This window comes from Tachyglossus aculeatus, chromosome 4, assembly GCF_015852505.1.
Source record: "Tachyglossus aculeatus isolate mTacAcu1 chromosome 4, mTacAcu1.pri, whole genome shotgun sequence".
NCBI classification, from domain to species: domain Eukaryota; kingdom Metazoa; phylum Chordata; class Mammalia; order Monotremata; family Tachyglossidae; genus Tachyglossus; species Tachyglossus aculeatus.
In genome coordinates this window covers 46,195,335-46,212,615 of record NC_052069.1, presented here as the reverse complement: position 1 = coordinate 46,212,615, position 17,281 = coordinate 46,195,335, and the positions used below count along the sequence as shown (strand labels likewise).

Below are 17,281 nucleotides of genomic sequence, written 5' to 3'. Positions count from 1 at the left end.
TTTGAACCCATGACCTCTGACTCCAAAGGCCGTGCTCTTTCCACTGAGCCACGCTGCTTCTCCAAGATAAGCTGAGGAAGATATCAAAGCTGACTGGGGAGCTGCTGTAGAGTAATGAATTTATCTACGGAAAAAAGAATCCAACCCACAACTCTATAATGATGGGATTGAGCTATTGATTGGGATGTAGAAAAAAAATCAATCGATCAAGTGTATTTATTGAGAGGTTACTGTGTGCAGAGCACAGTACTAAGCGCTTTGGAGAGCAATACAACAGAGCTGGTAGACACCTTTCTCGCCCACAATGAGTTTAGTACAGTGCTCTGCACATAGTAAGCGCTCAATAAATACGATCGATGATGATGAGTTTACAGTCCGGGGGGGCTTACAGTCTGGAGTATCTTGCAATCATTGTTAATTAGTTCCTTTTAGTCACTATTTTAAAGTGCGGCTGCCACCAAAAGACATAAGGAACATTTCTACCAACTGTTATAGTGTACTCTCCCAAGTGCTCAGTACAGTGCTCTGCACACAGTAAGTGTTCAATATATACGATTGACTGATCGATAGATGGTGAAATTCTGGGCACCATCAGAAGGGAACAGATTGTCAGCTGTGCGACTCTGGGCAAGTCACTTAACTTCTCTGTGCCTCAGTTCCCTCATCTGTAAAATGGGGATTAAGACTGTGAGCCCACCGTGGGACAACCTCATTCATTCATTCAATCGTATTTATTGAGCGCTTATTAGGTGCAGAGCACTGTACTAAGCGCCTGAGAAGCACAAGTTGGCGACATATAGAGACGGTCCCTACCCAACAACGGGCTCACAGTCTACAAGGGGGAGACAGACAACAAAGCAAAACAAGTGGACAGGGGTCAAGTCATCAGAACACATAGAAATAAAACTAGATGCACATCATTAACAAAATAAATAGAATAGTAAATATGGACAAATAAAAAGGAGTAATAAATCTGTACAAACATATAGACAGGCGCTGTGGGGAGGGGAAGGAGGTAGGGCAGGGGAGAGGAAAAAGGGGGCTCAGTCTGATCACCTTGTAACCTCCCCAGTGCTTAGAACAGTGCTTGGCACATAGTAAGTGCTTAATAAATGCCATCATTTAGTTGAGCTCTGACTCGTGGTTGCTGAAACAGTGGTTTAATTCTAAGTCTGAGAATTGGGGAATGATAACTTTTCTTCTAGACTGTGAGCCCACTGTTGGGTAGGGACCGTCTCTATCTGTTGCCAACTTGTACGTCCCAAGCGCTTAGTCCAGTGCTCTGCACACAGTAAGCGCTCAATAAATACGATTGAATGAATGAATGAATCATTAGTATTATTATGAAGCCCAGAAAAATGGGTAAATAGAAAAGCAGAGTTTCACCACTAAACACCATCTTGCTCCAACCCCATCTGGAAAAGAATCTGCCACGAGGCACTGTTGATTTCAAGTGGCTACCAATCAATCTGCGCATCAGGCAGAAACTCCTCCCCCTGGGCTTCCAGGCTGTCCATCCCCTCACCCCCTCCTACCTCCCCTCCCTTCTCTCCTTCTCCAGCCCAGCCCGCACCCTCCGCTCCTCCGCCGCTAACCTCCTCACCAGGCCTCGTTCTCGCCTGTCCCACCGTCGACCCCCGGCCCACGTCCTCCCCCGGGCCTGGAATGCCCTCCCTCTGCCCATCCGCCAAGCTCGCTCTCTTCCTCCCTTCAAGGCCCTACTGAGAGCTCACCTCCTCCAGGAGGCCTTCCCACACTCAGCCCCTTCCTTCCTCTCCCCCTCGTCCCCCTCTCCATCCCCCCATCTTACCTCCTTCCCTTCCCCACAGCACCTGTATATATGTATATATGTTTGTACATATTTATTACTCTATTTATTTATTTATTTTACTTGTACATATCTATTCTATTTATTTTATTTTGTTAGTATGTTTGGTTTTGTCTCCCCCTTTTAGACTGTGAGCCCACTGTTGGGTAGGGACTGTCTCTATATGTTGCCAATTTGTACTTCCCAAGCGCTTAGTACAGTGCTCTGCACACAGTAAGCGCTCAATAAACATGACTGATGATGATGATGATCTAACTTTTTGGGCAAAAAAGTCTGTCAAAATGAAGCCATTAAGCAATGAGGGTCTATACGATGAAAATGCACATTGATATAGTCTTATTCATCCACTCATTCGTTCAATCGTATTTATTGTGCGCTTACTGAGCGCAGAGCACTGTACTAAAGGCTTTGTCCCCAACCCGCAAGGCCGCAGCCGACTTAAATTCATTCGTTCATTCAATCATATTTATTGAGTGCTTACTGTGTGCAGAGCACTGTACTAAGCGCTTGGAAAGGACAATTTGTCAACAGATAGAGACAATCCCTTCCCAACAATGGGCTCACAGTCTAGAAGGGGGAGACAGACAACAAAACAAAACAAGTAGACAGGCATCAATACCGTCAGAATAAAGAGAATTACAGAAATAAAAACATCATTAACTCATTCATTCCATCGTATTTCCTGAGCGCTTACTGTGTGCAGAGCATTCATTCATTCATTCAATCGTATTTATTGAGCGCTTACTGTGTGCAGAGCACTGTACTAGGCTCTTGGGAAGTACAATTTGGCAACATATAGAGACGGTCCCTACCCAACAGTGGGCTCACAGTCTAGAAGAATGGAAAGGGGAAAGAAAGAGGAGGGAAGGATGGATGGTATAATGGTCCCGACCTCTCTCCCTCTTTCCCTTCCTTCCTCTCCCTCCTCTTTCTCCCTCCTTGCCTTCCATTCTCCTCACCCCAGCGATACGAAAGGGCAACAATCCTTCCCCGAACAAAAGCCCGGCATCCTTCTGCAGGGGGGACTGCAGCCGGCGTGGCTCGGTGGAAAGAGCCTGGGCTTTGGAGTCATTCATTCATTCAGTCAATCGTATTTATGGAGCGCTTACTGTGTGCAGAGCACTGGACTAAGCGCTTGGGAAGTCCAAGTTGGCAACATATAGAGACGGTCCCTACCCAACAGTGGGCTCACAGTCTATAAGGGGGAGACAGAGAACGAAACAAAACACACTAACAAAATAAAATAAATAGAATAGATATGTACAAGTAAAATAGAGTAATAAATATGTATAAATATAGATACATATATACAGGTGGTGTGGGGAGCGGAACGAGGTAAGGCAGGGGGATGGGGAGGGGGAGCAGGGGGACAGGAAGGAGGGGGCTCAGTGTGGGAAGGCCTCCTGGAGGAGGTGAGCTCTCAGTAGGGCTTTGAAGGGAGGAAGAGAGCTAGCTTGGCGGATGTGCGGAGGGAGGGCATTCCAGGCCAGGGAGAGGACGTGGACCGGGGGTTGATGGCGGGACGGGCAAGAACGAGGCCCGGTGAGGAGGTTAGTGGTGGCAGAGGAGCGGAGGGTGCGGGCTGGGCTGGAGAAGGACAGAAGGGAGGGGAGGTAGGAGGGGGCGAGGGGATGGACAGCCTGGAAGCTGAGGGTGAGGAGTTTTTGCCTGGCAACATCTAGAGACGGTCCCTACCCAACAGTGGGCTCACAGTCTAGAAGGGGGGGACAGAAAACAAAACAAAACACACTAACAAAATAAAATAAATAGAATAAATATGCACAAATAAAACAGAGTAATAAATCTGTACAAACATATATACATATATACAGGTGCTGTGGGGAGGGGAAGGAGGTAAGTGGGGGGGGATGGGGAGGGTCAGGTGCCTATTGGGGGCTGCCCACACCACACTGGGGTCCCCAGGGAGCCCCACTGGCCCTTTGGATAGGGGATGGTCCAGAGTCAATCAATCAATTGTATTTATTGAGTGCTTACTGTGTGCAGAGCACTGGACTAAGCGCTTGGGAAGTACAAGATGGCAACATATAGAGACGGTCCCTACCCAAAAGTGGGATGATGGAGGGCTCCAGGAAGGCTGACAGGAGCTCAGGGGAGTTGCCCTCGGCTAATCCCCTGGCAGGAATGGGTGGGATGGAGTTAGCTAAGTAGCCCTGCATCCTCTACAACAGCGTGGCTGGGGCACAGTGACAGTATCACCACCGGTGGGGTGTTTGCCGGGGTCACCCTCATTCCTGATCCCAGGCCCTGGGGGTGTGGTTTGAAGCAGCAGGGCACTGTAGACTTCCCAAGCGCTTAGTCCAGTGCTCTGCACACAGTAAGCGCTCAATAAATACGACTGAATGAATGACTGAAGTAGAGAAGCAGCATGGCCTAGTGAATAGAGCACAGCCATGAAGGTCATCAGTTCTAATCCCGGCTCCGCCACTCCTCTGCTGCTGTAGGACGTTGGGCAAGTCAATTCACTTCTCCGGGCTCTCTCCCGCTGCATGTCTCTGAGGAAGCTGGGCAGAAAGGATCTGGGTTCTAATTCTAGCTCCTCCTTGAGACTGCTGTGTGACCTTGGCAAGTCACTTGCCAACCCGTACTTCCCAAGCGCTTAGTACAGTGCTCTTCACACAGTAAGTGCTCAATAAATATGATTGATTGATTGATTAAAGTCACTTCACTTCCCTGGGCCTCAGTGACCTCATCTGTAAAATGGGGATTGAGACTGTGAGCCCCACATGGGGCAGGGCATGACATTGGGCAAGTCAATTCACTTCTCTGGGCTCTCTCCCGCTGCGTGTCTTTGGGGAAGCTGGACAGAAAATAGTGTGATCTAATAGGTAGAGCATGGTCAGAAGGATCTGGGTTCTAATTCTAGCTCCTCCCCGAGACTGCTGTGTGACCTTGGCAAGTCACTGCCCTTCTCTGGGCCTCAGTGACCTCATCTGTAAAATGGGGATTGAGACTGTGAGCCCCACGTGGGGCAGGGTATGACGTTGGGCAAGTCAATTCACTTCTCTGGGCTCTCTCCCGCTGCATGTCTCTGGGGAAGCTGGACAGAAAATAGTGTGATCTAATAGGTAGAGCATTGTCAGAAGGATTCATTCATTCATTCAAATGTATTTATTGAGCGCTTACTGTGTGCAGAGCACTGTACTAAGCACTTGGGAAGTACAAGTCGGCAACATAAAGAGACGGTCCCTACCCAATGACAGGCTCACAGTCTAGAAGGGAGAGACAGACAACAAAACAAAACATGTTAACAAAATAAAATAAATAGAATAAATATGTACAAATAAAATAAAGGATCTGGGTTCTAATTCTAGCTCCTCCCTGAAACGGCTGTGTGACCTTGGCAAGTCACTTCACTTCTCTGGGCCTCAGTGACCTCACCTGTAAAATGGGGATTGAGACTGTGAGCCCCACGTGGGGCACGGCATGACGTTGGGCAAGTCAATTCACTTCTCTGGGCTCTCTCCCGCTGCATGTCTCTGGGGAAGCTGGACAGAAAATAGCGTGATCTAATAGGTAGAGCATGGTCAGAAGGATCTGGGTTCTAATTTTAGCTCCTCCCTGGGACTGCTGTGTGACCTTGGCAAGTCACTTCACTTCTCTGGGCCTCAGTGACCTCACCTGTAAAATGGGGATTGAGACCGTGAGCCCCACGTGGGGCAGGGTATGACGTTGGGCAAGTCAATTCACTTCTCTTGGCTCTCTCCCGCTGCATGTCTCTGGGGAAGCTGGACAGAAAATAGTGTGATCTAATAGGTAGAGCATGGTCAGAAGGATCTGGGTTCTAATTCTGGCTCCTCCCTGAGACTGCTGTGTGACCTTGGCAAGTCACTTCACTTCTCTGGGCCTCAGTGACCTCATCTGTAAAATGGGGATTGAGACTGTGAGCCCCACGTGGGGCAGGGACTGCGTCCAATCCACACCAGCGCTCAGAAGAGTGCCTGGTACATAGTAAGCGCTTAATCAATACCACAATTTTTTATTTACATGCCTTGGTCCCAACACCCTCTTCCCAGCTGGAGAGCCATATCTGGTTCCAAGGAGAGACTTATAAAGCACCCCAGCCATGAAGAGTCGGCCCTTGATGGACAACAATCCCCACGTTTTCAGTCACCAAATTTACGGAACTGTGAACTTACTGTGCACAGAGCACTGTACTAAGCGCTTGGGAGAGTCCAATACAACAATAAAAAGACACATTCTCTGCCCACAATAATAATAATGGCATTTATTAAGCGCTTACTAAGGCGTTAAGTTTGATGTGACGGGAGGACATCCAAGTAGACATGTCTTGAAGGCAGGAGGAAATGATATGATTTCCCATATCATCATGTAACATACATGTAGAATTGAATCAGGCATGTAAATTCTACTCCAACAATCCCCAGTGTTGGAGGACCAAGAGGGGAGACCCACCTTGGGTTCTCTGGCTCTTAACACCACCCTCCCTGACGTCTCTGATTCTTTAAAGAAATAAAAGAAAAAAAAAAGGTTTTCGGAAAAGGGAGAGTCCCTCTCCTGGTATTAAAAATCTGATTTTTACATCCCTTCAGTATAGCGTTCTATTTATTTAATCAAGCACTCCATTGGCTCAGTTCAACACTGAACCACAAAAATAAATCTCGTTGGAAAATGTTGGCTGAAATATTACCTGTAACAGAAGGGCAAAGTTTTCACTTTTTATGATCTCGGAGAAGTTTGCTACAATGAACGCAATACATTCTTCTTGCAATCTGGATGCCATGGCCAAGGCCGCTTCAGTCCACTTCACTCTGGGAAGACTGATGATTAGTCTGTCACTTTCCATCAAAAGAAGAGCAGCATTCTTATCATTCTTAAAATAAAGACAGGTACAAATTATTCAGGACTCACTGTACAGATTATTCAGGATTCATTGCTTTGGGAAAAATTTCTAAGTGTCTTAATGCTTACGATTGCTCGGATTTGAAAAACTAGGATATTTCTAGACTGTGCGCCCGTTGTTGGGGAGGGACCGTCTCTATATGCTGCCAACTTGTACTTCCCAAGCGCTTAGTACAGTGCTCTGCACACAGTAAGCGCTCAATAAATACGATTGAGTGAATGAATGAATGAATAAGAGCATCATCGATGCTATTTATTGAGTGCTTACAATACTGTAAGCACTGTACTAAGAGCTTGGGAGAGTACAGTACAAGAGAGTTGGCAGAATCTTTCCCTGCCTTTTAGACTGTGAGCCCACTGTTGGGTAGGGACTGTCTCTATATCTTGCCAATTTGTACTTCCCAAGCGCTTAGTACAGTGCTCTGCACATAGTAAGCGCTCAATAAATACGATTGATGATGATGATGATGATGATGAACAAGCTTACGGGCTAGAGGGGGAGACAGACATTTATCTCAGTAATTTCCAATACATAACTTATAGATATGCATATAAATGCCGTGGGGTCGAGAGTGGGGGGAATATCGAAAGCCCAAAGGTCAAAGACCCTTGTTGCATCTGTTTCAACTTAATTTGGACAAAAGAATCTGTAGACAATGGGCTCTGTTATCTTTTCTTATCACTACATGCTCATGTTCTCTACCCAATAATAATAATGGTGCATTTTGTTAATGGCTTCCTATTACAAGATAATTAGCTCACAGATCAGAGATTCAGAGTACAAGCTAATCAGTTCGGTGACCTTACAGTCTAAATACAAAGGAAAAATGGGCATTAAACCCCATTTAACAGATGAGGGAACTGAGGGACAGAGAAGTTGTGACTCGCTCACGGTTACGGAACAGGCAAGGGGCACAGCCAGGATTAGAACCCAGTATCCTGATTCCCAGGCCTGTACTCTTTCCAATCAATCAATCAATCAATCGTATTTATTGAGCGCTTACTGTGTGCAGAGCACTGCATGGCTCAGTGGAAAGAGCCGGGGCTTTGGAGTCAGAGGTCATGGGTTCGAATCCTGACTCCGCCACGTCTGCTGTGTGACCTTGGGCAAATCACTTAACTTCTCTGAGCCTCAGTTACCTCATCTGTAAAATGGGGATTAAGACTGTGAGCCCCACGTGGGACAACTTGATCACCTTGTATATCCCCAGCGCTTAGAACAGTGCTCTGCACATAGTAAGCGTTTAACAAATGTTGCCAACTTGTACTTCCCAAGCACTTAGTACAGTGCTCTGCACACAGTAAGTGCTCAATAAATACGATTGAATGAATGAATGAATGAACAAATGCCATCTTCATTATCAAGGCCCTACTGAGAGCTCACCTCCTCCAGGAGGCCTTCCCACACTGAGCCCCTTCCTTCCTCTCCCCCTCGTCCCCCTCTCCATCCCCCCATCTTACCTCCTTCCCTTCCCCACAGCACCTGTATATATGGATATATGCTTGTACATATTTATTACTCTATTTATTTATTTATTTATTTATTTGTTTATTTAACTTGTTCATGTCTATTCTATTTATTTTATTTTGTTACTATGTTTGGTTTTGTTCTCTGTCTCCCCCTTTTAGACTGTGAGCCCACTGTTGGGTAGGGACTGTCTCTATATGTTGCCACCATGTACTTCCCAAGCGCTTAGTACAGTGCTCTGCACACAGTAAGCGCTCAATCAATACGATTGATGATGATGATGATGACAAGTTGGCAACACATAGAGACAGTCCCTACCCAACAGTGGGCTCACAGTCTAAAAGGTATTCCAATAGGTAATGCCGTTTTCCAAGACATTCACCCAACAGCGAGCAATACTAACTGATAGTTAGGATACTTGCAAATATCAGAGACACAGTTTTTTTGGATTAAATCACTGGCACTTCAAAATCTAAATGTGTAGCTACATTTGGGGTTTTTTATGGTGTGGGTTAAGCACTTACGCTGTGCCAGGAACTGGGTTAGATACAAGATAATCGGGGTGGACGCAGTCCATGCCCCACATGGGGCTCACAGTCTTAATTAATCTCCTTTTCACAGATGAGGTAACAGAAAAGAGAAGGGACTTGGCCAAGGTCATACGGCAGGCGGATGGCAGGGCCGCGATTAGAACCGAAGTCTTTCTGACTCTTAGGCCTGTGGTCTACCCATTAGGTCACGCTGCCTCTCTAGTTGTCACTTCTCCTATTTCAAGCATCCAGTGAGATCATCATCATCAATCGCACTTATTGAGCGCTGACTGTGTGCAGAGCACTGTACTAAGCGCTTGGGAAGTCCAAGTTGGCGACATATAGAGACGGTCCCTACCCAACAGTGGGCTCACAGTCTAAAAGGGGGAGACAGAGAACAAGACCAAACATACTAACAAAATAAAATAAATAGAATAGATATGTACAAGCAAAATAAATTAATAAATTAATTAATAAATAGAGTAATAAATATGTACAAGCATAGAGACAGTCCCAACTCAACAGTGGGCTCACAGTCTAAAAGTGAGACGGACTACTAACGTGCCTTCGGCCAACAGGAGAAACAAACACTGCCAGAGTGCTCTGAAGATGCAAATCACTGAGTGTTCGCTATTCCTGAATAATTCTGCATGTTAAATGTGATCAAGCGGAAGACGTAAATGTTATGCCATTAAGAAGAAGTGTCACAACATCTTAAAGCTTCTAAACACCAAAGCCATTTTTAGAATGATTATGTAATGTCATCAGAAAAACACATCCCCTCCAAAATTAAAGATATTTTTTTCTCCTCAAGATCATTTAGCAAATCTGCCTTGAAGACACTCTGGCCCCAAATTGTCCTAATACTCGTTGTGTTGCTAAGAACCAAAGTACGAATGACTTGGGTTGAAGCTCAAATTGTGTACAGGAAACCAGATACAGAACAATTTCAACAAATAGGTTCCCTTTTAATTTTACACTTTCTAAAGGTGAGTGTGCCTCCTCCGGATATATTATCTATGCTTGTCCTCCAGGTAGAAAAACGATGAACTACATCAGAAAATTAACTACGGCTTTTGTTTTTATCTCTCATCTCCAAGGATTGGGGAGAGGATGTTTTGGAAAAGAAACAAGAAAATTCCAGATAACTTGGAATTCTAGGACTTTAAATATATTTATTCTTTAGATTTCTTCTATATTAGAATGTAGGAATACTTACCTAATATTAGCACCAGAGTAAATCAACTACCAAGAAGTTACGTTTGGAATTTTACTTAAGAGTATTCATTCATTCATTCAATTGTATTTACTGAGCGCTTACGGTGTGCAGAGCACTGTACTAGGCGCTTGGGAAGTACAAATCAGCAACAGCTGTGAGCCTAGAATATTTTTCACAGAGAAATACACAAACAATTCATCTAGCAGTATGCTATAAGAACTACCGCCCGTAAGTCCCTATATCAGATATTTTTTATCCCTATCCATTTTGCTGACTTGTATGCAGACACCATTATGCTTGGAAGAAAACTATGAAAACTACAATTTTTTTTCTCGCTTCCCAAAATATTCTTTGCGGCTCAGTGTTCCATAGGGAAATTTTTCTAATGGCACCCACTCACCACACCTAATAAAATAATTGCTTGTCAACATGTGCTTGAGAGACTATGCAGATAACAACTGTAAGTCCTCAATGAAATGTATACTTAAATCTTTTCCTATAACAATATTTGCAAATGGAGCATTTTCAATTAACAATTCACATATTGATTTTCTTTTATTTTCTTTTTATTTTCTTTTAGATTGTGAGCCCACTGTTGGGTAGGGACTGTCTCTATATGTTGCCAACTTGTACTTCCCAAGCGCTTAGTACAGCGCTCTGCACACAGTAAGCGCTCAATAAATACGATTGATTGATATTTATTTTCTTTCCAGGTGGCTGGTAGCAGTATTAGTAATGGTGGCATTTATTGAACATCCACTACGTGCAATACACTGTACTAAGCACTTGAACACAGAGAATAATAATAATAATAACAATAATAGTAATAATAATAATGGCATTTGTTAAGTGCTTACTATGTGCAAAGCACTGTTCTAAGCACTGGGGGGGATACAAGGTGATCAGGTTGTCCCACGTGGGGCTCACAGTCATAATCCCCATTTTACAGATGAGGTAACTGAGGCTCAGAGAAGTGAAGTGACTTGCCCAAGCTCACACAGCAGACGTGGTGGAGCCGGGATTTGAACCCATGACCTCTGACTCCAAAGCCCAGGCTATTTCCACTGAGCCACGCTGCTTCTCTAAGTGACATGTCCCGTCTGAATGATGGTCTAATTCTCTAATACGGAAAATGGACATACAAGGATTTTCAACTAGAATAATCAAAAGAAATAAATGACCATACAATCTCAAATATATATATATATATATATATATATATGTATATATATAGATAGATATAGATATATGTATCTATCTATATATATATACACACACACACACCCACGTGTGTGTGCATGTATACGATGGAATGAATGAGTTAATGATGTTTATATTTCTGTAATTCTGTTTATTCTGACGGTATTGATGCCTGTCTACTTGTTTTGTTTTGTTGTCTGTCTCCCCCTTCTAGACTGTGAGCCCGTTGTTGGGAAGGGATTGTCTCTATCTGTTGCCAAATTGTCCTTCCCAACCGCTTAGTACAGTGCTCTGCACACAGTAAGCGCTCAATAAATACGACTGAATGAATGAATGTATGGGATTGTACATTCACACACACATATAAATAAATATAAATATGATACACACACATACATACCACAAATAGCTAGTACGTCCGTATAGTCTGAAGGACAGGGGATTAAGTGCCGGAGGCTTGCTGGAGGAGGTGATATTTTTGGAAAATTTTGACTGTGAGTTGAGTTGCGGAGTCTGATGGATCTGGGGAAGGAGAGAATTTCTAGGCCAGGGAAATAGTGGGAGCGAGGAGTTTGAGGTGAGAGAGTGAGAGACAGTCAAGAAAATTGCCTGGAAGGAATAAACAAGCTGGAGAGTAATGGGTGAAAACAGAAACTTTGGGGCAAATTGGTAGAGAATCTTGAGGCTACGAGGAGTTTGTGCCTGATGCGGAAAGCGACGAGAAGTCAACAGCGGGTTCTGAGGAGTGTGTCGCCATGTCCGGCAAAGACAACTGAATGGTCAGTTGATAATAACAATAATAATGTTGGTATTTGTTAAGCGCTTACTATGTGCCAAGCACTGTTCTAAGTGTTGGGGTAGAAACAAGGTAATCAGGTTGTCCCATGAGGGGCTCACAGTCTTCATCCCCATAGCTGATAGTTGATACCGCTACTCTGCTCATTCAAGCTCTCATCCTATCCCGTCTGGCCTACTGCATCAGCCTTCTCTCTGATCTCCCATCCTCGTGTCTCTCTCCACTTCAATCCATACTTCATGCTGCTGCCCGGATTATCTTTGTCCAGAAACGCTCTGGGCATGTTACTCCCCTCCTCAAAAATCTCCGGTGGCTACCAATCAATCTGCGCATCAGGCAGAAACTCCTCACCATGGGCTTCAAGGCTCTCCATGACCTCGCCCCCTCCTACCTCCCCTCCCTTCTCTCCTTCTCCAGCCCAGCCCGCACCCTCCGCTCCTTTGCCGCTAATCTCCTCACCGGGCCTCGTTCTCACCTGTCCCACCATCGACCCCCGGCCCACGTCACCCCCCGGGCCTGGAATGCCCTCCCTCTGCCCCTCCGCCAAGCTCGCTCTCTTCCTCCCTTCAAGGCCCTGCTGAGAGCTCACCTCCTCCAGGAGGCCTTCCCACACTGAGCCCCTTCCTTCCTCTCCCCCTCGTCCCCCTCTCCATCCCCCCCATCTTACCTCCTTCCCTTCCCCAGAGCACCTGTATATATGTATATATGTTTGTACATATTTATTACTCTATTTATTTTACTTGTACAGATCTATTCTATTTATTTTATTTTGTTAGTATGCTTGGTTTTGTTCTCTGTCTCCCCCTTTTAGACTGTGAGCCCACTGTTGGGTAGGGACTGTCTCTAGATGTTGCCAATTTGTACTTCCCAAGCGCTTGTACAGTGCTCTGCACATAGTAAGCGCTCAATAAATACGGATGATGATGATGATGATAGCTGATAGTTGATAGCTACTGCAAGGCGTTCTGCGACTGAAGCGGGATGGTTTGGTGGATAGTGCACGGACCTAGACGTCAGGAGGACCTGGGTTCTAATCCTGGCTCAGCCCCTTATCTGCCGTGTTGTTATCTTGGGCCTTGTAATCTCTCTAGGCCTCACTTACCTCACCTGTAAAACGGAGATGGGCCATAGACTGTGTCCAACCTGATTAGTCTGCATCTACCCCTGCACTTAGTACAACGCCTGGCACATAGTTAACGCAGAACAAATCGTTCTATTATATCTGTAATCCCATTTAGATATACAGAGAAGCAAAGGAGAGAAACAGCATGGCTCAGTGGAAAGAGCCCGGACTTTGAAGTCAGGGGTCATGGGTTCAAATCCCGCCTCCGCCAATGGTCAGCTGTGTGACTTTGGGCAAGTCACTTCACTTCTCTGGGCCCCAGTTACCTCATCTGTAAAATGGGGATTAAGGCTGTGAGCCCCCAAGTGGGACAACCTGATCACCTTGTATCTACCCCAGCGCTTAGAACAGTGCTTTGCACATAGTAAGCGCTTAACAAATCCCATTATTATTATTATTTGCACATAGTAAGCGTTTAAGAACTACCATCATCATTATTCTTCTGGACTGTGAGCCCACTGTTGGGTAGGGACCGTCTCTATATGTTGCCAACTTCCCAAGCGCTTAGTCCAGTGCTCTGCACACAGTAAGCGCTCAATAAATATGATTGAATGAATGAATGAATATAGATCTATATAAAATTCTGTTTATTTATATTGACGCCTGTTTCCTTGTTTTGATGTCTGTCTTCCCCCTTCTAGACTGCAAGCTCGGTGCGGGCAGGGATTGTCTCTCTCTATTGCTGAATTGTACTTTCCAGGCGCTTAGTGTTCTGCACATAGTAAGCACTCAGTATTCATTAATTCAGTTGTATTTATTGAGCGCTTACCGTGTGCAGAGCACTGTACGAAGCGCTTGGAAAGAACAATTTGGTAACAGATAGAGACAATCCCTACCCAGCAGCCGACTTGGACTTCCCAAGCGCTTAGTACAGTGCTCTGCACACAGTAAGCGCTCAATAAATACATTTGAATGAATGAATGAACAGGCTCACAGTTTAGAAGGGGTAAAAAAGACAACAAAACAAAACAAGTAGACAGGCATCAATAGTAAGAGCACTTAATAGCAAGAGCTCAATAAATCCGATTCAATGAATGAACAAATACCATTAAAAAAACTGATTTAGAGATCATTTAATATCTGTTCCAGTGCTGTCTAGGATAATTGAGGATACATTTTTAGATACTACACTGTAGAATTAGTATTTCAGGAGATACTGTTGTTAGCTAGGCTAAGGAACAGCTGGATTTAACATATATCGTTATGGTTATGGGTCATGGTTTCGAGTCTCGGCTCTGCCACTTGTCGGCTGTGTGGCTTTGGGCAAGTCACTTGGCTTCTCTGGGCTTCAGTTACCTCATCTGGAAGGTGGGGATTGAGTCTGTGAGCCCCACGTGGGACAACTTGATTGCCTTGTCTCTGCCCCAGCGCTTGCAGCAGTGCTTTGCACATAGTAAGTGCTTAATAAATGCCATCATCACCATCACACAGTAAGCGCTCAATAAATATGATTGAATGAATGAATATTTATTTCTCTATTTTATTTGTACATATTTATTTTATTTTGTTAATATGTTTTGTTTTGTCATCTGTCTCCCCCTTCTAGACTGTGAGCCCACTGTTCGGTAGGGACCGTCTCTATATGTTGCCAACTTGTGCTTCGCAAGCGCTTAGTACAGTGCTCTGCACACAGTAAGCACTCACTAAATACGATTGAATGAATATCGTTAAAATGTAGTGTCTTTGTACCTCCTCTTCAACAGGAATCAGCCCCTGAAAAACAATCCAATGTATACAGAAACGCCATCAGGCTATACTTACTAAAGACTGGATCAACATATCCAGACAACTTTTCTGAATCTCAGGAGGCAAACTGGCAAAGCTCCTCTCTGACCAACATCTTGCAAAATGTTTACCAATCCACCTGGAAAAATTAAGTTACATTACAGAGAATACCGAAAACTGGCAAAACGAAACGATGGGGAGTCTTTCTATCGTAAACAATGTGCGTTCTGTTCAATCTCTCTGTGATCTCTTGAAACAAGGTTCTAGAATGCAGTTTTTAAAATCCATATTGGGCAAGAACTGGCTTGACCTCTGTTACTACTAATTTACTCTAACGAACACCACTACTCCTAAGAATGGGCACTACATTTCCGCCTGAAAAGACTAGCCCAAGGCTGAAATGGCTCCACCAACATTCAAAATAAGGCTATTAATAAAATCCAAACAAAAACTGATCACGAAAACGACACTTTGGATCACTTACTTCATACACTCCGCATAAAGGCTTTCCACTCCCACTGAATAAGCAATAATCAGGCACTGTAGAACAGATTCCAGCCTTCCCGGAACAGGCTAAAACGGAGAGAAAAATTGCATTGTTCTTTTCAGATAAAGCTCAGGCAGCGAAACCTTTGCTTCATTAACAGTGATGATCAAAACATATCTGGGCACAATACGTCATTTACATATTTTTACAGAACTGCCCGTAAATTTGCCGTTTACGGGAAAACTCTCTTCCTTAAAGTGCTCTTTCAAATAATCAAGAGTTACACGCGCATTAGACATAACCTTTAGTTTTGCAGACAGGCAGCTGGCTGGGACAAAACGTGTAAAACCAGGTCTCTAACTTTTTCAGTCTACAATTTTTTTTCGGTTTGAAGCATATGGCGTGATTATGTCTGACAAATACTGAAGCAGAAATCGTGCAGGGCGATGTTTCTAAGACTTTAAATGAAATCAACAGCAGCAAATATATGCAAAAGGAAGTTTTATCTTGACCCAAATTAAAAAGTGATATGAAATTGGAGCTACCCTTCAGATTTAAAAAATCACACTGCTGACAAGATTTCGTCGGCTTGTGTGTGAAATAACAATCCCTTCCGTATTGTGTACGTGGATAGATCGACTCTTAGTGTGTTGTTGTGATTTTTACAAAGACTTCCTAGCAAAGTTGCTTTCCTGCTTTATTTCTGATGGATGTTTGCCTCGCTCATCTGTTTTCTGTGACTGGCTCCCAACCTCTCCAGAGTTCTGCTACCATGCTTACGCTTTTGTTCACCGGGTCTTGAAGACTTTTGTCTTACTTTCAATGACCAGCGCTTACAACAGTGCTCAGCGCTTAGAACAGTGCTTTGCACATAGTAAGCGCTTAATAAATGTCATTTAAAAAAAAATGACCTCTAATGGGTGCTAAATATTTCAAAAAAGGAGATTTCTAATAAAATCTTTTTCAAAATCAGAGTCTTGGCAAATGAGTTACAAAAGCCCCAGACCCTAGAGAAGCAGCGTGGCTCAGTGGAAAGAGCCCGGGCTTGGGAGTCAGAGGTCATGGGTTCAAATCCCGCCTCCGCCAATTGTCAGCTGTGTGACTTTGGGCAAGTCACTTCACTTCTCTGGGCCTCAGTGACCTCATCTGGAAAATGGGGATGAAGACTGTGAGCCCCCGTGGGACAACCTGATCACCCTGTAACCTCCCCAGCGCTTAGAACAGTGCTTTGCACATAGTAGAGAAGCAGTGTGGCTCAGTGGAAAGAGCCCGGGCTTTGGAGTCAGAGGTCATGGGTTCAAATCCCGGCTCTGCCAATTGTCAGCTGTGTGACTTTGGGCAAGTCACTTCACTTCTCCATGCCTCAGCTACCTCATCTGTAAAATGGGGATTAAGACTGTGAGCCCCACGTGGGACAACTTGATCACCTTTTAAACTCCCCAGTGCTTTGAACAGAGCTTTGCACATAGTAAGCGCTTAATAAATGCCATTATTATTATTATTATTATTATTATTATATGGGGTAAAGAGAGCTAAAGCTGGGACCCGTGTGACTTGGAGCCTCCGTGCCACCAAATGGGGGTGGGGGAAGGACAGAGGAGGAGAGAGAAGGAGAGGAGAAAAGACAGGAGGAGAGAAGGAGAAGAGAGAGGAGAGGAGGAGAAAGACAGAGGAGAGAAGAAAGAGAGAGGTGAGGAGAAGAGAGAGGAAAGGAGGAGAAAAGAGGAGAGAAGAAAAGAGAAGAAGCGAGGAGGAGAGAATAATAATAATAATAATAATGGCATTTATTAAGCGCTTACTATGTGCAAAGGACTGTTCTAAGCACTGGAGAGGTTACAAGAAGCAGCGTGGCTCAGCAGAGAATAATAATAATAATAATAATGGCATTTATTAAGCGCTTACTATGTGCAAAGGACTGTTCTAAGCACTGGAGAGGTTACAAGAAGCAGCGTGGCTCAGCGGAAAGAGCCTGGGCTTTGGAGTCAGAGGTCGTGGGTTCAAATTCCGGCTCCGCCACTTGTCAG

General features: G+C 44.5%; 1 protein-coding gene across 2 annotated transcripts in view; it reads right to left on the bottom strand.

The window, feature by feature from the left end:
- The window catches only part of BTBD8 (BTB domain containing 8), a 116,434-nt gene that overhangs the window by 25,102 nt on the left and 74,051 nt on the right, over positions 1-17,281 (bottom strand). For both annotated transcript variants that reach the window (XM_038744696.1, XM_038744697.1), the window contains exons 8-10: positions 15,255-15,343; positions 14,807-14,909; positions 6,498-6,680 (exon numbers count right to left, since the gene is read on the bottom strand). In XM_038744696.1, coding sequence (XP_038600624.1) covers positions 6,498-6,680; positions 14,807-14,909; positions 15,255-15,343 — 375 coding nt within the window. The remainder of the gene's footprint in view (positions 1-6,497; positions 6,681-14,806; positions 14,910-15,254; positions 15,344-17,281) is intronic.